At 51.0% G+C, this 21,308-nt stretch overlaps 3 protein-coding genes across 3 annotated transcripts; 1 reads left to right on the top strand and 2 right to left on the bottom strand.

The window, feature by feature from the left end:
- Positions 1 to 7,084: 7,084 nt before the first annotated feature.
- Positions 7,085 to 11,248, bottom strand: BCL7C (BAF chromatin remodeling complex subunit BCL7C). The gene is made up of 6 exons (XM_058710629.1): positions 10,914 to 11,248; positions 10,323 to 10,401; positions 9,889 to 9,997; positions 9,627 to 9,788; positions 7,837 to 7,922; positions 7,085 to 7,280 (listed from the first exon to the last, which is right to left on the bottom strand). Exons 1-6 carry the CDS (start codon positions 11,003 to 11,005, stop codon positions 7,155 to 7,157), a joined length of 654 nt encoding a protein of 217 aa, XP_058566612.1. The 5' UTR covers positions 11,006 to 11,248; the 3' UTR covers positions 7,085 to 7,154.
- Positions 11,249 to 13,549: 2,301 nt separating this feature from the next.
- Positions 13,550 to 17,810, top strand: LOC131500987 (cardiotrophin-1-like). Its single transcript, XM_058710630.1, is given in 4 exon segments — positions 13,550 to 13,650; positions 15,049 to 15,167; positions 16,679 to 16,709; positions 16,712 to 17,810. Coding segments are annotated over 4 exon segments (612 nt in total). The 5' UTR covers positions 13,550 to 13,625; the 3' UTR covers positions 17,149 to 17,810.
- Positions 17,811 to 18,402: 592 nt separating this feature from the next.
- On the bottom strand, positions 18,403 to 20,815 carry LOC131501596 (cardiotrophin-2; the record flags this gene model as incomplete). Its single annotated transcript, XM_058711909.1, has 2 exons — positions 18,403 to 18,959; positions 20,654 to 20,815. Coding segments are annotated over 2 exons (621 nt in total), but the record flags the coding sequence as incomplete, so codon positions are not given.
- Between the last annotated feature and the right edge of the window lie 493 nt (positions 20,816 to 21,308).

Here is a 21,308-nt window from a genome sequence, read left to right as displayed (position 1 = left end):
CACGGGCTTTTACTTTTCTTTGGCACTGCATTTCCTAAATCCTAGAGAGCCTGCAATCCTACCGGTGATTCTAAAAATTAAAGGTTGGAAATAAGTATTCACTTCACAAAAATTTGGTTTACATACAGCTTCTCAGGTGCTCACTCTGCACTTGGTTCACACTGTTCCTGACATGTTTAAAGATGTTAGACCCCAAAGACGAGGAAACGATTATTGGCTCCATGTTTCAGATGAGGCAACTGAAGTCTAGGTGGGGAAGTGACTTGCCCAAGATTACACAGTTAAGACAAATCAGTTGAATCTAAAAAACCTCCATTCCTAGACTGCATCCTGATCATTGCTACACCACAGCTGCCTCTCAGAGCTGACAGGAGAAACAAAGGAAGGGATTGGCAGAAAGGCCATTGCCAGCTGAAAATCAACAGATAAATGGAATAGAAAGTTAGTTGTTATACTCTACCCTTGTGCCTGCTCTGTATGGGGCCCTGGGTCGCCAACCATGCACAGCCCTGCCTTCACAGGCATGCAGAGACCCAGTCAACTGATGTGGGGATTCTGTCCATTGCTGAGTATACCTATTCCAATTACGCATTATGACCTTGGGGAAACAACCGCAAAATGGGTTTGGGGACCCACTGGATTGTGAGATAGACCCGAGCTCAGTGAGATTTGGGATCTCCAGGAGAACCGAGTTGAATATTACAGTAGAAATGCAACCAGAAGAGTAGAAGTTTTGCCAGTGGAGAAAGGGACGTGTGCTTCCTTTTGTCATTAATGAACACCTACTCTTTCCCAGGCACTTCACGATTTGCCTAGACCCCAGGGGGACAGAGATGAACAACGTGGCCTTATTCTAGCAAGGGAAGTGAGATGTCAGGCAAAAGAGGAAGTGCAGTGACTAACCAATGACCTGACCTAGTTTGAGGGTCAGGGAAGCTTCCTGAAGAAGGAGATGAGATCTAAGGCAAGGCCTGAAACATAAGTAGGCATTGACCAGGAAGAAAGAAAGAAAGAAGAGAGGAAGGGAAGAGTTTCCCAGGAAGAGGCAGCAAGTGCTAGGATAGGAACTAGCCTGGCAAGCCTCAGTGTGTTAGAAGTTTGGTGTGGTAGATGAACTTGGGAAAGAGGGCAGACAGAGGCTGAAGTGGCCAAAGTGAGCAAGGCCTTGTCTGTTTTGATAAGGAGTTTGGTGGGAGGACTGTGCAGGCAAAGGTGGGTATGAAAGGTACCCTGAGGCCCATGTGACTGGAGGGCGGGAAGTGAGATGAATGTACTGGAACAGTTACGGAAGAGGCTGAGGACATGAGAAGAAGCCAGCACCTGGAAGGCCTCAAATGCCTCGCTACAGAGCTGGGAGGTTAGCCTGTAAGCTGTGCAAATGAACATAAATGAGCAGAGAAAGAAACTATGGAGTTGTAAGGATTGTGGCAACCAGAGAGCACACGTTTTGTCTCCAGGTGCAGCTGGTGCTACACACCCCGTGGCGATTACCATACTTGGAGGCACTCAGTGTCTCAGATCTTCTGCTTTGTCAAAGGTAGCCGGGAGTCTAGATTTTTTTTTTTCTTCAACGTTTTTTTATTTATTTATTTTTTTTGGGACAGAGAGAGACAGAGCATGAACGGGGGAGGGGCAGAGAGAGAGGGAGACACAGAATCGGAAACAGGCTCCAGGCTCCGAGCCATCAGCCCAGAGCCTGACGCGGGGCTTGAACTCACGGACCGCGAGATCGTGACCTGGCTGAAGTCGGACGCTTAACCGACTGCGCCACCCAGGCGCCCCTGGAGTCTAGATTTTTATATGAAATCATTTGATTTGAAATGTTGGCAACATATTCAACACCACATAAGGGAAGCAAATCATATATCCATAGGCCAGTGGTTCCCAAACTTGGAAGCATATCACTGTCACCGGTGGAGCTTTTAAAACTCCTAATGCCCAAGTCACATCCTATACCAATTAAAATGTCCGAGGTAGAAGCCAGGCATCAGAATTTCCCGAGCGATTCCATTGTGCAGCAAAGATTGAGAACCAGTGACATAGGTTGAGTATATCTCTTGGGTTGCCAGGTAAAGCCATGGGGAGCCCTGGGAAGTTTTAGACCAGGGAAGGAATAGATCAGTTTAGTTTACGGAAAATCAATCCTTAGGAGGAAGGGGTCAGAAAGGGCCTGGGGCCCTAGGGGCAGTGTTGGGATCCTGCCAGGGCCATCAACCATCCCAGTTTTCCCAGGGTTTCTCAGGAACAGGACTTGAAGTGGTAAAACTGGGAAAGTCCTGGACAAACCAGGATGCTTGCTTGGTCACCCTACATACTGTCCCTGATATAGTTATGTTTCCCCAGATTTCTGGGGGACTGATGTCATAGACTACATCCTAGAAAGGTCCTAGGGAACAAGCTGTCTGTCTCCCTAAATGCACTCATCCAGGGCTCTGAGCCCACAAGGCTTGACAGGCTTGTGCAGGGAGCTAGAAACAGGGAGAGGGCTGTTCTCCACCCAGTAGAGAGTGCCTAGTCAAAGCCAAGTCTACGGACTATAACCTAGCAATAGAAAGGAACACACTATTGATCTAAGCAGCAATACAGATGACTCTCAAAAACATTATGCTGAGTGAAAGAAAGCAGATGTGAAGAAGTAGATACTGTATAATTCCATGCATATGAAGTTTTAGAACAGGTTAACTTAATCAAAACAAAACCAGAACAGTGATTGCCTCTGGGGGCTTGGGAAGGGTTGGAGAGGGGCACAGGAAATTTTCCAGGAGGATAATGATGTATTTGATAAGAGTTTGCATTATGCAGATGTGTGCATTTATTGAAACTCACTGAATCATACAATTAATACCTGCGCATTTCACTATATAGATATTTTGTTTCAAGGGCAAAGAAAGACAAACCTGTAAAGAAATACTGGACTCTAGTCAATGACCTGCATGCTTAAGGACTTAGAGGGAAACATACCAGTGTCTCCAACTTATTTTGAAATGTATCAAGAAAATAAGATAGATTGATAGATGGATGAATGGATATGGATACGTGATAAACAAATACAGTAAGATGGTACAGAATCTAGGTGGCGGGTATATATACACATATATACAATTCTTCCAACTTGCTGCATGTTTGAAACTTTTAAAGGTTTTTTTGTTTTGCTTAAGTAATCTTTACTCCCCATGCGGACTTGAATTCATGACCCAGAGATCAAGAGTCACTTGCTCTTCTGACTGAGCCAGCCAGGCACCCAGAAACTTTTTATAATAAAATATTAGGAGGAAAAAAACCCTAAGTCTGATCATGTCACTTCTCTGCTCAGACCCCTTCAATAGCTCTTCATCTCGCCCAGAATAAAAGCCAAAGTCCTGACAATGGCCTCCAAGCAGGATTGATTTTGATTGCCATTTTATGATTGTGACCTGCCTATGAGGCCCTACAAGAGCTGACCTCACTTCCCACTGCTCTTTCCCTACTTCCCTGTGCCCCAGTCACACTGATCTCATTTCCAGGGACACTCCACCTCAGGGCCTTTGCACTGGCTATTCCTTCTGCCGGGAATGCTCTCCCCCGGGATATCTGCATGGCTCTCTCCCTCACTACTTCAAGCTTTTCTTCAAATGTCTCCTCAGTAGGGCCTCCTCTGATCTCCCTATTTAAAATTGCAATCCGCCCTTTTCCCATCTCCCTTGCTTTATTTTTTTTAGAGAGTGCTTATAACTTCCTACAGATGATACAATTTATTGAAGGTAAGCTCTGTGAAGGCAAAGACTTTTTTCCATTTTGTTTATGCTTTATCCCCAGGGCCTAGAATAGTGCCCATCAAACACTAAGTGTGGAATAAATACATGTTTCTAGGAATAAAGGAATTCTCCTCCCTCCTTGAGCTCAGTCTGGTGCCAAAGACCCAAGTCAACACAGATCATCACGAGGCAACACCTGATGTCCCATGAAATGGCAGAGAAGGAGGCAAGGGGCATGACAAAAGAAGTCACCAGGAAGCCAAGGTTAGAAAAAAAAAGAATGCATCTCCCAGATGAAGAGAGGATAAGAAGAGATCTGCTAGCAGCGTAAACAGCATGAGCAAAACCCTAGACTCAGAAACAGCAGAGTGATTACAAGCAGTTCTCAGGGAAGCAGTGCAGGGGTGGGGTGAAGCGGCAGGAGGTAGCCCCATCCTGCCAGGAAAGGGAACTGCAGGGTTCTCGCCAAAGGCAGTATCATGGGCAGATGTGAGTTTCTGAGACTGCCCAGCTGCTAGGTGGAGAATGGATTGCAGTGGGCAAGAGTGAATCAGGAAACCCACCAGGAGGAACCTAGCAAACAGAAGGGCCCTAAAGAAAGGGGTAAATGGGAGAGTTATTCAGGACAGAGACTTAATGAAACATGATAGTTGATGGGACTCTGACTTCTGGGTGCTCCAGTCTGGGATTGAGGGGCCATTTCTGGGTACAGGTGATGGTAGGAACAGGGTGGGAGGAGAAGGATGCTGAGGGTCTGGACATCCCAGTGGAGATGTCATGCAGGCATCTGGCTGAGTCTAGAGGTAGGTGCAGAACCTGGATGCAGAGATTTGGGAGCCCTTGATTAAAAGGGTAGGTGGACCCAGCAGGGAGTGTGCATGAAGAGAAGAGCTAGGCCAGGGCAAGAGATATTTAAGGGATCGGGAGAGAGTGACAGAGCAGAAGAGAATGGGGGAGCACTAGAGGCCAGAACCCAAGAGTCAGGGGTGGAAGAATTTCCAAAAAGAGAGTGTAGACATCCTGAGGGGGTGGGAAGCAGGGAGGGCATTATAAGGTGATGAGTGGGGGTGTGGCTGTGGAAGAAGTGGACTTTAAACCAGGTCACAGAGTGGACCACAGAGAGGGTGGGTGCAGGCCTGGAATAGGGGACAGATGCCTGGGGTCTGGGGCCAAGTGAGGAACAAGAATGGGGGAGACTCAAACTTTAGCCTTTCAAGGCTGCTCAGATATGGACTCCTCCTCCCCAGTCTCGCAGACAGGCAAGTCTCTGCCCTCTATCCCTACACCCTTGTATCCTCATCTGCGAAATGGAGTAATAGGGAAAACAGCTGTCATTTATTGAGCACTTATTATGTGTCAAGCCAAGGACACTCTCTCCATTATTTCCTCATCTAATCCTCACAACACTCTCACCAGGCTGACATTAGTATTATCGCCAGTTTACAGATGAAAAAACTGAGGCCCAGACAGGTTAAGTCACTTGGCTCAAGGCCACAAGCAAACGAATGGAGATGCTGATATTCAAGCCCAGAACCTATTTTCTGGGCTTTAACACTGTACGACTAACCCATACAAGGCACTTCACAGTTTACAGAGCACTCCCATCACCTCATGGGGTGGTCAGAGGGAATCATGAGATGACCTCTATGCCCAAGAAAATGCTGAGATTATTACCACAGGTAGCAGGCTGAATAATGGCCCTCCGCAGATGCCCACAACCTAATCCCCAGAACCTGTGGATGTTACTTTATGTGGCCGACGAGATTTCGCAGGTGTGATTTAAGTTTAAGGGTCTTGAGATGGGAAGAGTCACCTGCATCATCCAGGTGGGCCCAATGTAGTCACCGGGGCCTTAGGAGAGGGAGGCAGGACCCGAGATGTGAAGATGGAAGAGACAGGGAGACCAGGAGGTGCCATGCTGAGGACGGAGGGAGGAACCCCAAATCATAGGACGGGTGGCATGGAGGGGCTGGAAAAGGCTGGGAAACAGATACTCCCCTGCAGCCTCTGGAAGGAACCAGCCCTGCTGGTACCTTGGCCTTAGCCCAGTGGGACTAATTTTGGACCTCTGGCCTCCAGAATGGTAAGATAATAAATGTGTGTTTCTTTAAATCACGAAGTAAATCTGTGGTAATTTGTCGCAGCAGCAAGAAGCAGCAAATATTCCACATCACGATACACCTGGCTCCCCTGGCCAGCCTTGGCTCAACTGTCACAAGTTCAGCTGCTATCAGGAAGCATCCCTCTGTTTTTAAATAGTTCTTTAAAAGTTCCAGTGTGGTCCCTCTGAACCTCAGTCTCTTCCTTTGTTAAAAATAAAAGTAGGGCTAATACACCTGACTCTACCTCTTTTGCAGGCACAGACTGAAGGTGCCGTATATCATTTGAAGGTTCCCACAAATCACTAGGGCAGATGAGGCCTCATTGTTGTCCCCATTGCTCAGATAGACAAACTAAGGCTCAGAGAGGGGAAATGGCTTGCATGCAGCCACACACCTAGTGAGTAACAGAGCCGGGGTTTGAACCAGGACCACTGACTTCAGATCTACCACACTGAGGTTCATGTCTCACATGCCACCGCCCTGTCAGAGAAGCCTTCCCAGATACCACGGCACATTCATTTACTTGGTCACTCATCAAACAGTTGCTATAACTGCTCTATGCCCAACATGGTGCTAGATAAGACTGGGGACCAAGTTCTGCACTCAGGAACCCACAACCTAGTGGACAAAACAGACAAACAAAACAGCCATCCTAAACAGCCTGATAAATGTCTGCCGAGACAGAGGGGAGGAGGCACAGTGGGTGATGGAAGCCCTAAAGAAGGGAAACCGAGCCAGGGGTCAGGGAAGACTTCCTGGAGGAGGTAGTGATTGGGCTGAGGACAAGCAAGACTCAATGAGAAGTGTAGGCAGGGGTTCCAGTGGAGAAATGGCTAAGCAGAGGCCGGAGGTACAAGTTGTAGCTTCTTGAGGGCAAGGAATGTGTTGGGTCATTTCAGACCCCAAAGTCCCTCTGGGCTGTGTTCCTATGTATGAATGGGAATCATGGGCCAGGGCTTTGGTAATTGCTGGGCCCAAGGGAGAGCTGAACAAGAAGTGGGGTCCTGGGATTCCCAGAGGAGGGCTGAAGGTCAGGAAGGGTCCAAGGTAAGGAGGACAGGGCAGGGTGGAGGGAGTTTTGGGGAGGAAGCGTCCTGGCTCAAGCTCCCATTCCATGTCTGACTCATGGTATGACTATAGGAAGATCCTCTTTGAGCCTCAGTGACTCCATCTGAGAAACAGAGCATGAGACAAAACTGTCTCCAAAGACCCTCCCCAGCCCTGACGGGGAAATGACATGACACAAAATTACAAAAGGGTCTTTATTTGTAAAAAGCCAAAGGGGCCCCTGGGGCGACAGGACAGGCAGGCCGGCTTCTCAGGGGTCAGGGGCATTTGGGCAGATGCGCTTGAGTGGGGGGGCGCCCTCCGAGTCCTCTGTGTCACCCTGGGCTGCCTCGGGGACAGGTGGCACTGGCTCAAAGACGGGGTAAGCTTCGGGGGCCTGGAGAGGAAGGGCGGACAGGCGTGAGCTCCACCCAAACCCAGGAGTACAGCCTCCTAGCCTCTGCCTTCTCCAGCGCCTCCACTCCACTCCCCTCCCGGACCTAGGAGTCTAGCCCAGGGCCAGGGACCCAGGAAGTAGATTAAGTGGGCACCGGAAACAACAACAACATCGTTTGGGGGGAAAGAAGCTGATACTTGATATTTCTGGAAAATGCATCAAGGTAGTCCTTGTGGAAAAAGTCAGAAGTCTGTCGGGGGACTCTCTTAAGCTAATTTTATAGTTTAAGATTAAAATAAAATAAAATACTTGGAGGAGCACCACGATCTTTCCAGGCTTTTTATGGTCTTAAATCAGCCCCGATCCAGCCCACAGGACTTTGTCTTAAAACACCCTTTCCTTTTCAGCCCTAAGAACCCAGCCTCTGAGACTTGAGCTGTGTCTGAGGTCTACATTTCCTGCCTGGACCTCAGCAGTGCGGCCCCCAAGCCTTTGGCTGCCCCAGAGCCCCCATTGCCTTAGAGACCCAGGAGTCCAGCCCTTTGGCTTCTCTCACCTCAGCCTCCAGCAATTCTGGAACAGGTTCCTCCTTGGTCAGCATTGGGGGTTCATCCGTGCTGCCTGCAGTTATGCCCCCAGGATCTGGAACATCAAGTTAACAGATATTCCCTGAGCAGCTGCTCCATGCCACAGCACACACCAGGGCTGAGGGACACCGGGGAGGGAGCTGGGGACCTGGCTGCAAGCCAGGAAGAGAACATAGGAAGGACATTTAAGTGGGATCTTGACAGGTGAGTAAGATTTCATCAGGTAGACAAACGGGGAGTGGAGCACATTTTAGGCAAACAGGACATATATTTAGTGAATACAGATTCTGATGTTGGACTCCTGGGTTCAAATCCTGACCTTGGGCAAGTGACTTAATTCCTCTGGGCCTCAGTTTCCCATCTGTAAAGTGGGGAGAATGATAGTAATCACCACATGGACAGTTGTGAGGATTAAGTGAGATAATACAGGTAAAGCCCTTAGGAAAGCATCTGGCACATAGTAGGTGCTCAATAAATGCCTGTTATTATTTTTATGTTAGTAAAGGTGCACAAGTGCATGGCACAACCTAAACATAGCCCATAAGCCTAAGTCATGGTATTCTTGGAAAGGAATAATGAGACCAGCAGGGGTAGTTCAAGAAGGGCCCAGAGTGCCAAGTGGAGGAGTCAAAGGTATAGGGAGCCATTGAAGGCTTTGAGGCAGGAAAATGAGCCTGGCAAACTTGTACTTTAGAAAAAGTTGCTCTGGGGGCACTTGGGTGTCTCAGTCGGTTAAGCGTCCGACTTCAGCTCAGGTCACGATCTCGCGGTCCGTGAGTTCGAGCCCCGCGTCAGGCTCTGGGCTGATGGCTCAGAGCCTGGAACCTGCTTCCGATTCTGTGTCTTCCTCTCTCTCTGCCCCTCCCCCATTCATGCTCTGTCTCTCTCTGTCCCAAAAATAAATAAACGTTAAAAAAAAAAAAAAAAAAAGAAAGAAAGAAAGAAAGAAAGAAAGAAAGAAAGAAAGAAAGAAAGAAAGAAAGAAAGAAAGAAAGAAAAAGTTGCTCTGGCAGCTGTGCAGAGGTGACTGGGGGAGAGGAGACCCATAAGGAGGCTGGAGCCAGGTGGGGGTAAGAGCTCTTCTAGGAAGGCAGACACATTTGGGACATGGTTCAGACCAGACAGGGGATTGTGCAGAAGAGAGAGGAGGTGAGGAGGAATTATGCCCAAGATATGGGCTCACTGGCTGTGTGAGCTTGGGGTACTTCTCTGAGTTTCAGCTTCTCATCTACATGAGGGGGTGATAGCCCCCATAGGGTTATAATGAGGATTACGTGACCTACAACACATTCAGAAGGGCATCTGGCACACAGTCAGAGCTCGATAGGTATGGGCTGTTATTATCACTTATTAACCACCTTCAGGAATATTGCTATTATTTAGTCCTCAACAAATATTTATTGAGCACCTTCTATGTGTCCCACATTGTTCTCAGAATTCAGTAATGAACAAGATCAACGTGGACCCAAGGTTCAGGAAGCTGACATGAAGTGGGGGTTGTGGGGAGAAATATTAGTAAAAAAAAATTTACATGAAAATCTCAGACGATGATTAGTTATCTAAAGACCCAAAGAAGCCAGAGGAATGAGACAGACAGTCGCTGGAGGTAGGATGGTGACTTTCTGTGAGAGTCAGGGAAGACTTCCAGGAGAAGGTAACACAGGAGAGGAGTAGGTGTTGGTAGATGTAAGCTGGTGACTTCAACTTTGCAGAGGACAAGAGTCAGAGGAGAGGGCTCTAGGGAGGCACCTGGTCCTACCTCTTTCTTGGCCCAGACGTGGGGGCTGAGCATCCTCTGGGACCCCTTCTGGTGGTCCAGCAGGTGACACAGGGCGGCTGGGCTGAGGGGTGCCCCCAGGGCTGGGCTCAGTGCCCTTTTGCAGGGAGCCTTCCGAATGGAAACTCTGGTTACTGTTCTCATCTGTGGGAGCAAAAGCCGAGAGGGTTGGGCCTGAGGGCCCCAGTTCTCTCCCTCATCTACAGCCCACACCTCCCCCTGAAATTCCAGGATCCCTACATACCATTGAGATCCAGCAGGATGAGAGGGCCACCCCCTCGGGGACTGGCGCCCCTGCCCCGTCGCTCCCGGCCTCGGGATCTCTCTGCCCCACCACCTGCCCTCCGCCGCTCCTGGGGGTTAAAGGGGTGAGGATCAGTGGCAGCTTTCCAGTTAGTGCTTGTAAAGCCCCCACTGTACAAATTAGTAAACTGAGGCACAGAGAAGCAAAAGACCCTGCATGAGGTGACAGAGTGTGGCACAGTGAGTTAGGTCTTGAACTCAGGGGTCGGAAGCAGGAAAAAAGGAGAAGGGGGTGGAGTTGCTAATAATTGTTAACATCTGTCTTGGCTGCTGCATTTGAGGTCTCAGAGCGGGACTGGAGGTGGAGGCCCCGGTGGGGAGGGGCTCGCCTGAGGTTGCACAGATGAAGGGCCTGGTGTGGGAGAGCTTGCTCACCTCCTCCTGGGGGTCCACCACTGGCACCCACTTGAAGATACGAAGGGAAGTGTCGCCCACAGTCACCCAGCGCTTCTCCCTGTGGGAGGGTGGGGGGACTGGGTCAGAGTTCTGAGGAGAGAGCCCCCCAGGAGCTGAACACATCTGGAGAGACCTGCAGAAGTAGGGGTGGTGCAGTTTTGCTAATGGGGCATAGTTAGAAGGAGAAAGTCCTGCAGACCCCAGGCCTTACGTGGGGGTGCCTCTAGAAAGAGAGTGTGGCTTGGGGCCATAGCTCTGCAGACCCCTGGGGTATACAAGAGAGCAAGACTAATGACCCAGCCGGGGACCACACCAATGAAGATCCTGGGCATACTTGAGGGAGGAGTGGCAAAGCTTTAGGGGGCGGGGCATAAATGAGGGTACGGCTTGGGAACACGCTTTGTAGACCCTAGGGTGTAGCCAGAAGGGGGACAGAGCCCTATAGCTCCAGGGCGCAGCTGGGGGGTACACCTAACACCTGGGGGCCACGGCAGGCGAAGGGAGGGTAGACGCATTTGGGAGAGGAGTAGCCCCGCCAGGTCCCGTCCCTGGCCCCGGGGCAGCGCTCACCATCTCCGGACCTTCTCGATGGTCGCCATCACCTTCTTGATGTCATCCTTGGCCCGGCTCCGGGTCTCGGCCCGCACGGTCCGGCCGGCCATGCTGGCGGGGCTGGGGCCGAGGCCGAGCCCGCGGCTGGGCCGCCTCCCGTCCGGCGGGCTCAGGCTCGGCGCCAGACCCGGGCGCCGCTCTCTCGGCCTGCCGTCCCTCCGGGAGTTGGCCGCGCCCTCCCTCGCTCCCCAACGCCTCCGCGAGTCCCCGCCCCGCTTCCTGCCGCCGCGCCGCGCCCCGCCCCGGCCCGTCCCCGGAGCGGCCGGGCGGCGCGGGCGGCCAGAGCCCAGGCCTGGAAGCCGGCCGGCCCCGCCCCGACCGGGCCCGCCCCCTCGGGGCGCCCGGACGCGCAGCGCCCCCTACCCGCCACCAAGAGGGAGGGTTGGGGACAGCTCGGCGCCAAGAAGCGCGCAGCTGGGCTGAGGCGGTGCGTTCAGACCACGTGGGCGCCAGAGGGCGCGAGGGGGTCACGGTCCTGGCGAGCTGCGCGGGGGCGGCCCCGAATGCTGTGCGCAGAGTATGTGTCCAGCCTCCCTTGGCTCTCGCTCCCAGACTGTTTTTCTCCAGCCATTCATTCAGCTGTCTCTTCACTGACTGCCCATTACCGGCCAGACGCTGCAAATATGAGTAGGTCTCCACCTACCAGAATGGCTAAAATGAGAACAACAGACCATATCAAGTGTAGACAAAGAAGTAAAGCAAGCAGAGCTCTCATTTCTGGGGGAGTGGAAACGGGTAGAGACGCTTTGAAAAACTGGCAGTTTTCTAGAGAAGGTGAACTTACACGTTCCAGCAATTCTACTCCTAGGTCATCAACACTCAACAGAAATACACAGGTATGAGCAGGAAAAGGTGTGTACTGGAATGTTCATAGTACTGTCGATAATGTCCTCAAACTGGAAACGGCCCATCGAGAGGAAAGTGGAAAATGAATTGTAGCCTGTTCACACAGTGGACACAGCACAGAGTGATGTCTTGCTACACATCCAACAATAGGGACAAGTCTCATGAAAGAAATCAAATACAACAGCACACACTGTATGATTCCTTTTATATGAAGTTCAAAACAGACAAAACTGATTTGTGGTGTGAGAAGTCAGGATAGTGGTCACCTTTAGGGCTGAGGGGCTCAAAGGGAGCTCTTGGACTGGTCATGTTCAGTTTCTTAATCTGATGTTGGTCCCCACCTCCCAACATATTTACTCTGAATATTCACTGAACTGTACACTTTAGGATGAATGTACTTTTCCCTATGCATATTATACTTCAATTAAAAGTTTACTTAAAATGAGTGTGTTTAGGTTGATTTTATTTGAAGCTGTGTTTGCCAGCAGATATGACATGGGTTGCTATGTGTGTGTGTTGCAAGGGTGGGACTCTGGCCAGAGGGTTTAAGGTATAAGAGAGTGATTATAACCAAATTTCTGGAGCCAAACTGCTTTGGGGAAAATCCCAGTTCTGCTTGTCCAGTGACCTTAGACAACTCACTTATCTCTCTGTTCCCTCAACTATAACGAGAGTAAGTTAATATGTAATGTAGCTCCTGGAACAATGCCTACACATAGGAAATGCCCAATAAATATTCGCTGTTAATAAGTGTGTGATTGTGGCCCCTACCAACAGTTGGCTTCAATTGTACCTGCTATGGCCTCTGCCCGTTAATGCCTTCTTTTATTCTGGCAATTATCTGCTTCTGGCAATACCCTCACAGACCCACAGGCCTCCTTCCCAGTCACTCACAAACCTTCACTCACAAACCCCATTACCTGCTCTGGTCTCCCACATCAGACCGAGCTCCTCAGGGGACCAGAGACCAAGTATGGATCATTCCTGGGTCCCGGAGCCCAGGGCAAGTAGGTACTTGGGAACAATTTATGGGTGTAAGTGTGTACAGACCTTTCATCGTTTATCTGCATCAGGTGAGTGGGGTGGACATGTCGGTACGACCCCCAGTACCTTGTTCCTGGGTGAGAATGAAGGTCTACATGCAGTAGATGTGTGTAAGTCGGAGGGGTTCTCTTACTGGGCCTGGTAAGGTGAAGTGAGGCGGTGTATCTGTTACACTCCTAGTAGGTGTGATAATGAGAGAGAGGGGGAGAGAGAGAGAGAGAGATAATGAGAGAGACAGAGAAAATATCTAAGACCAGAAGGTATTTGTCTGGGCAGGTGTGGCCCAAGCCTGAGGGCCCTCATCGCGGTTTCCCCCCCCCTTCCCCCAAACAGGAGGTAGGACCAGCACATTCCTGTCCTGCCAGCTCCACCCTTTCCTATCCCTCCCCACCCCCCACCCCCATCCCCCATCCCCCCATCAGCTTTCTCGGAAAAGAAGCTCCGGCCCTAAGTCTTGCACCAGGTCAGAGCCTGAGCCTCCTCCTCCCCGCGGGACCAGGGCTGTCTCCGGGCCCCGGCACACCCAGCCTCAAGGTCTTAAACCCACCACGCAGACAACCTGCCAACCCTTCTCAGGCCCCTTTCCTGACTGGGCTGCGCAAGTAGGGAGCTGAGCTCAGAGCCAAGGAATCCTGCCTGGGGCGGGAGGGGCGGGGAGGGGGGAGATTGTTTGGGGTCTGAGCCCTGATTGGCTGAGCCCGGGCCACGCCCCTACCCCTTCCCCTTCTCCCCCCTTCGGAAGGGGGGCGTGGAGGCAACCGGGATCAGCCAGGGGCCAGCATGAGCCGGAGGGAGGGAAGTCTGGGTAAGGGGCTGAAGGGCCGGAAGTCGAGTGTCCGTGGGGAGCAGGGGTCTGAAGGGCTGGAAGCTGGGGTCAGGGTCCCAGCCACCCCGGGTCCGGGATGGGAGCGGCCTGAACTGGGGAGAGCAGGGCCCCGGTGTCAGGTAACGAGCGGGTGAGCTGTGAGTGAGCTGTGGGAAGGGACAAGAGCCGGAGTTTAGCGGAGGCCTGGGCTGTGCCTTCACAGGGACTTGGGCTCAGGGTTTCTAGATCATGGGTTCGAGTACACCCTGGGAGAGAGGACTGGGAGCTGGGTTTGGACGCCTGGATCCTCTGAGTATTGGGAAAGAATCAGAGTTGGGGGCCAGAGGGAAAGATAGAGTTAGGGAAGGAAGTTTCTTTGGACCACAGGAACCAGTGAGTGACAACAGGAGATGAAAGTCGAGGTTGTTAAGGATAGGGACAGGCGGTGGGAAATTCAGACTTGGGGTGGGAGGCGGGGCGGTAGTTGCCGGGCCAGGACTACATTCCCCAGCATGCCTTGGTAGGCGCGCTGTGCAGCTCGGGAAATGTAGTCATGCTTCCGGGGCTCCACCCTCTAGTTTACGCTAGGAAAGGCTAGTCGTGGATGACGCGGGTTTCTAGCTTTTTGCACAGAAGGTCCTTTGGGGAGGAAATGGGACTTCAGTCTCCCAGTCTGTAGAATGGGCTTAAAGGAGCATTCCGACTTGAAATTCTGTGCTTCAATGATGTTAAACTTCACCATCACTGAGGTACCGAGGTATGTGAAACCTATCCTCAAAGGGCTCCCAGACTGAGGCAGATTAACACAAATAAAGGAGCCATTAAAAAAACTACCTTGGAAGTATGAGTAAATGGCCTAAAATAAAAGGAAAAAGTTAATTTTTTTTTTAACATTTTTTATTTATTTTTGGGACAGAGAGAGACAGAGCATGAACGGGGGAGGGGCAGAGAGAGAGGGAGACACAGAATCGGAAACAGGCTCCAGGCTCCGAGCCATCAGCCCAGAGCCTGACGCGGGGCTCGAACTCACGGACCGCGAGATCGTGACCTGGCTGAAGTCGGACGCTTAACCGACTGCGCCACCCAGGCGCCCCAGGAAAAAGTTAATTTAAGGGAGGGGTGAATCCAGAGGCTGCACTGAGGAGGCAATATTTGAATTTGGCTTTAATAGGATTTCAACAATGATTTGGCATCAGAGAATACATTTCAGGTAGGACAACTGGCGAATGTCTGTTGCCTCATTTACCATTGGTGGGAATGGGACATAGCCTGCCCGGCTTAAAAGTTGGAGAATTCAGAGCAGAGCTTGTGGATTCAGGAAGGAAGAGCCAGCCTGCAAGAAGTGGTCAAGGCGTAGGGGTTTGGGCTGCCCTCATCCCTCCCCCTTTTTCCCACCAGAAGACCCACAGGCTGACTCCTCAGTCTCACTCCTTCCCCACTTGGAGGCCAAGATCCGTCAGACACACAGCTTTGCCCGCCTCCTCACCAAATATGCTGAGCAGCTGCTCCAGGAATATGTGAGTGGGAATGGGGATGGGGGTGCCAGAGGCCTGAGGAGTGGGGAAGTACAGATCACAGAGGTTCCTGACCACCCATTTTTCCACCCTCATTTCCCAGCTGCAGAAAAATGGGACACAATTTGCCATGCTGGCAAATTGGGGAACTGGCCCCTCTCTGTGCCCCAAATGCCCCTGTGTCTGCCCCAGCTTGGAGGCTCCCCTCCCACACTGCATTAAGACAGAGGCAGAGAGAGTAAAGAGAATTGAGTGAGTCAGGAAACCTAGGTTCTAGGCTCTCTGTGATCTTGTCACCTTACCACCATGGGCCTTGGTCTCCCCAGCTATTAAAGGAGGCAGTTTAACAAGATGAGTTGTAAACTCATCTACCGTGCTATACAGAGAGACCAAGAAGGGGTTTCAACATGGGGCAAAAATTCCAGTCCAAGAAGGGACTTTTACAGAGGAGGGGGATCTGCCACCATCTTTGGTTAGGCATAGGGCGCTACCCAAGGAAGGAGGGTATTTCCACCAATTACTCTGGTGTAGTGGAAGGAGGGTATAGCTTTGAATCAGAAAGACTGTAGGTCTGCTAACTTGCTGTGACTTTGGACAGTAATGGTAACATGAAAAAAGAATGATGTAACAATTATGAAAGTGGAATAAGAGAGAGAACTAGCTTTGTAATTCTGTGAACATTGGTTCAAAATCCAGCTCTGTCCTTTCCTAGATAGATGACCTGGGGCAAGTCAATTTACCTCAGCAGCCTCAATATCCTCATTTATAAAATCAGCATCATCATAATCATCACATCCATTATTGGAAAGATTAGGAAATAGTGTGTTTAAAGCAGCAAACAGTGCCTGAACCAGAGACAAGATGTCAGCAAAGGATAAATGGTACAGTTGTAGCATGTTTGCAAATTACAAATCTCTTTTATCTTTCATTTGTTCATTTGTATGAACAAATGAGCCCCCTGCAGGTGCAGAGATAGCGGAGGATGAAGGGAGAGAGAAACAGATGGTTTTCAGCAGTCTCTGTGTGATTCTCAGGAAATCCTTAGTAGAAAGACAGGACAGGGAGCTGATCCCGCATTTTACAGATGAAAAGAGTAAGACTCAGAGAAGGGAAATGGTATTGCATGAAACTGCATTGCTAGCAAGTGGCAGAGACTGGATTTGCGCCCCGGTCTGAAAGATGGCATTAATAAAAGAGCTAACATTTATTGTGCCCTTCCAGTGGGCCAGGATCTGCTGGAAGCATTTTACCATGCTCGGAAATACCCTATGAAGTGGATACTGTTATCCATTTTAGAGATGAGGAAACAAAGGCACTGGTGTAAAGCCCACTTTTTTTTGGGGGGGGGGGTCGTGTTGTCGTATCAAACACAACAATTGTGTTGGAAGGAATGTGTCATTTGCGAGGTGGGGAAACTAAGGCCCCAGAGAGCGGGAGGAGTGGAGAGTGGAGGAATTCTGTCGCGGCGCCTCTCGGGGAAGGGCGGGGCCCCCCTGACTGCCGTGTCTCCGCAGGTGCAGCACCAGGGAGACCCCTTCGGGCTGCCGGCTTCTCGCCCCCGCGGCTGCCAGTAGCCGGCCTGAGCGCCCCGGCACCGGGCCACGCGGGCCTGCCCGCGCCCGAGCGGCTGCGGCTGGACGCGGCGGCGCTGACCGCGCTGCCACCGCTGCTCGAAGTGGTGCGGCGCCACCAGGCGGAGCTGAACCCGCGTGCGCCGCGCTTGCTGCGGCGCCTGGAGGACGCGGCGCGCCAGGCCCGGGCCCTGGGCGCCGCGGTGGAGGCCGTGCTGGCCGCGCTGGGCACCGAGACTCGCGGGCCCCGGCCCGAGCCCGCCGCCGCCGCCGCCGCTGCCGCTGCCGCCGCCACCGGCGCAGGCGTCTTCCCTGCCAAGGTTCTGGGGCTCCGCGTGTGTGGCCTCTACCGCGAGTGGGTGAGCCGAACCGAGGGCGACCTGGGCCAGCTGGTGCCCAGTGGCCCGGCCTGAGCGCGGGGCTGCAGCTTGCTGTCACCCCCTCCTAGTCCGTCTCTGTCGGTGCCTAATGAGGGTGGACTGTCTGCGTCTCTCTTGTCTCTGCCACCTCTCTGTGCTTTGTAAGCGCTCCGTGTCTCTTTATCGGACCTCCTTGTGTCTGTGACGTCCCATGTCCATCATTTTCTTGCTTTCCCCCCTCTTTTCCATTGCTTGGGCCTGCCTCCGTCTCTCTTGGTCTCCCCCTTCACCTGTCTCTGGGGGGGTCTCTTTGTTTTCCCTTTTCTCCATCTCTTGTCTCCCTTTGGCCCCATGTGAGCAGGTGTACCTCTCCGCCTCATCTCAAGGAGGGGACACCTCATCAACTCTGTTTCTTTCACTGCCTCTCTCTGTCCTTTCCTGGCCAGGGACCTGGCTGCCAGCCCTGGTGGGAGGGCTACTCCAGACAAATTTCAGCCACCTTCCCACAGTGTGTCACTCCCCCTCCTTGCTTCTCCGTTTGATGTCCTTTCCCTCCTTCACCTCCTCTGCCCTATCCCCATACCCCCCCCCCCACCAAGCCAAATCTATGGAGAGAAAAAAAATCAACACCTTAAAACAGTTTTATTCCTGAGAATAAATTAATTTTTTGTAAATAAAATGTTTAAAAATAAAAAAGAACACTAAAGTTACCAGTATATACAGTTGCCGAAAATGGGGAGACACCTTTGGGGAGAAGAGGATCCTTGGGGCACAATCTGGTCCCCCAGACATACCCAAAAGCCACAGTATAAATAGGAGATTAACAAATGCCCCCAGGCTAGGGATATTGTCCATCACTCTAGAACAGGAAGTAGATGTGTCCTGAGCTGGAAACATCTATATGAGTACTTTTTCATTTGGACTTCCATTGATTGGGAAGAAAGTTGGAACAGTGGCCATAGTCAGGGAAGTAGACTAGGGGAGGCAATGAACTCCAGCAAGAAGAGGAGACCTATCTGCTCAGAAAGCCCATAGCTTCATACAGAAAATGAGGTAGAAACAAAAAGGCAGCCCCTGGACCTCCTCAAAATTACAGGAAAAGGAAGGTCTCAGGGAGAGCCCTGGCATTCTTTCCACCCAAGATGGGGGCAACCAGGACCACTGGATTGAAAGAATCCACAAAATGATACCCATAGAGTCCCACCCAGATCTGGAAGGGAGGTCATAGGACCTAGGCAGGAAAGACCCAGGCAACAGGGACTTGAGGCCTGGTTCCTAGGAAATATTCCCAAATAAACAAGCCCTGTCTGCTAGACAAGATGTGTCTCCTTTAGCGAAGAAGCAAGGCAGGAAAGAGTCCATTGGGAAAGAAGTGTTGCAGCCTCTGGCAGGAAGTCCTGCCTCGTCTATCCAGGGTATTTGGCCTTGAGCAGAGCTAAGTCCCTCACAGCTCGGTCTGTCCAGTGGCCATATTCCCGGGTCACTACATAGCCTCGACATTTCCTCTCAAAGGCTGAAGCCCCAAAGGCAACAACACCGAGAGTGTCCTCTTCCGGGGGGATGGGCAGGCCCAGAGCAGTCATGATTGCAGCCATGTTGCCCAACAGGCCTTGGGCCCTGAGTCTTGCGGCGCCGAGCTGAGCCAGCAGGATAGGACTGCCAGGGTTCAGGTCTCTCTGGTCATCCCCTACGAGCTGGAGGTGCTGGGTCAAGGCCAGGAAGGCCCCCTGGGCATGGCCCAGCCGCTCCCCATCATCCAGGGCATGCCAGGTCTTGAAGGAGACAGCGGCAGGAGGCAGGCTGCTGAGCTGAAGCTCAGGGGCTGAGAAACCAGGGTCGCTAAAGGGGCTGCCCTGGTACTGGAGCTGCATGAGAAACAGAGACAGATAGGAATGCGGGGACGGAAGTGGTGCTGACTTCACATCTGCCTTCCATAAGACTGACATCTTCCCAGGGGGAGGAGTTAGTGGGATGTCCTAGCACAGAGCCTGGGCTCTGTTATGTTCCAGGTTCATGTATAAATTGTACAACTTTGATTCACAGCTTCAGTAATTCCCATGCGTGAAAATGATAAGAAGTAGTATATATAAAGCACTTAGCACAGCACTTGGCATACAATAAGGGCATGATAAGCCACTATATTACATTAATATCATGACATCATGACACTATGATTGTGTTATTTATTATACTATTTTCAGTCTAAATATATTATGGACCACGTATAGTCTATATGTATCTTTTTTTTTTAAATTTTTTTTTTAACGTTTATTTATTTTTGGGACAGAGAGAGACAGAGCATGAACGGGGGAGGGGCAGAGAGAGAGGGAGACACAGAATCGGAAGCAGGCTCCAGGCTCTGAGCCATCAGCCCAGAGCCCGACGCGGGGCTCGAACTCACGGACCGCGAGACCGTGACCTGAGCCGAAGTCGGACGCTCAACCGACTGAGCCACCCAGGCGCCCCTATATGTATCTTTTTTATTTATAGCATTTAGTTGTTTATGCTTATTAATTTTATTATAATCATTAATAAATAATTATTAACATTAAATTTAGTCGAGTGCCTTCTCCATTAAAGTTCTTGCCTCCATAAACCTAGACCCACAAAATCTTAGTGTGCACTGATAAATCCCCAAATTGGTAGCCCACCTAGACCTCCATCACTATTTTAGGTGAAGAAACTGAGGCTCACGGTGCCCAAAGCCACCCAGGGAATGATGGCAGCTATGGCACGAGAAACTAGGTTTAGTAAACTTGACGTGGGCCTGGAATATAGCACAGGGGAGGAGTCACAAATCCTAGGGCCTCCAGGAGCCAGATGGATTGTATAACTGGAGGAAGAAGGCAGAACCAAGATGGGGTGAGGAGGGGCCAGGAGGGTCCCTGTGCCTGTTTTAGACAGGCAGTCATGTTCAAAATTTGAACAAGTATTTCATGGGCCAAACAGAAAACATCTGTAGGGCAGATTCAGCTAGCGGGCCGCTGCTAGTTTGAACTTCTAGACAGTGTGGGGGTGGTGCGGGAGGATTGGCACTGCCAATGATTAGCTGTGTGACCTTAGGCAAATTATTCACCCTCTCTAAAACTCAGTTTCCTTATCTGTAAAGTGGATTATGATTCTATCTCTCAGAAGTGTTTGAAGAGTCAGCAAGATAATGGGCAGAGTGCCCAGCCTGGGCACATGGCTCAAGTAAGCACATAGCGCCAGGTGATTGTAGAAATAATTATGACCCTGTAAAGTCTTTCTCTGTATGTGCTGTCTTTGACTCTTGTAACAGTCCTGAAAGGTCAGCAAAAGCAGGATCACAAATTCCATTTTGCAGATGAGGAAGGTGAGACCCACAAAGAGAGAGAGAGAGAGAGAGAAGGAATGACAGCCCAAGGTCACCAGCTATCAGTGACAGCGTTTGAGTGAGTCTCTAGTTGACAGAGCCCCTGTGCCCTCAGACTCATGGGGGAGCCTTCTCCTGGCCTTGCTCTGCTTCTCCTACTTAGAGTTGAGCAAGGAGGGCACTTTCCCTCTCCCCTCATCCCTGCTTGTGCCCAGTGTCACTCACGTAAGTCTGCAGCAGTGTTGATGTATTCTTCTGCATGTAGAGGGCCAGGCTGTAGGCTTGACTGATGGGCTCAGCTGGCGAGATGGGAGCCCCCAGACTGAGGGGTAGCAGCAGTAGGGTCAGCAGGCAGAGGGGGGCTGTCAGAGAAAATCGGAGGTCAGATCAAATTCCTGAGCCTGCCTGCTGGTTCATTCATTTTTTTAAAATGTTTATTTATTTATTTATTTTGAGAGAGAGAGAGCAGAGGAGGGGCAGAGAGAGAGAGGGAGTGAGAACCCAAGCAGGCTCCACCCTGTCAGTGCAGAGCCTGATGTGGGGCTTGAACTCACAAACCGTGAGATCATGACCTGAGCTGAAACCAGGAGTCAGACACTTAACCAACTGAGGCACCCTGGCGCCCCAGTTCATTCACTCTTTGTAACAACTCTTCAAGTGGCCACAGACTTTGTGGCCTGCAACAATCTTGTGTATCCAAGTCAGGACAGAATCACCCTGTAAGTAGATTATTTCCAGCCCAGAACATTCCCCTGAACTTCAGACCTGTGTATTCAACTTCCTGCTTGACATTTTCCCTTGGATATTAATAAGATTCTCAACTCAAAATGTCTAATACTCAACTCTCGATTCCCCTTCTACCCTCCTCCCCCGGTCTTCC

This window comes from Neofelis nebulosa, chromosome 18 (genome assembly GCF_028018385.1).
Source record: "Neofelis nebulosa isolate mNeoNeb1 chromosome 18, mNeoNeb1.pri, whole genome shotgun sequence".
NCBI classification, from domain to species: domain Eukaryota; kingdom Metazoa; phylum Chordata; class Mammalia; order Carnivora; family Felidae; genus Neofelis; species Neofelis nebulosa.
The sequence above is the reverse complement of the archived record's forward strand: the minus strand, read 5'-3'. Positions and strand labels throughout refer to the sequence as shown.

Coding starts and splice junctions, on each gene's coding strand:
- BCL7C (XM_058710629.1), bottom strand. CDS start 11,005: ATGGCCGGCCGGACCGTGCGGGCCGAGACCCGGAGCCGGGCCAAGGAT. Junction 9,998..10,322: donor TGGTGGACCCCCAGGAGGAG/GTGAGCAAGCTC, acceptor TTTAACCCCCAG/GAGCGGCGGAGGGCAGGTGG. Junction 9,789..9,888: donor CATCCTGCTGGATCTCAATG/GTATGTAGGGAT, acceptor TTGCTCCCACAG/ATGAGAACAGTAACCAGAGT.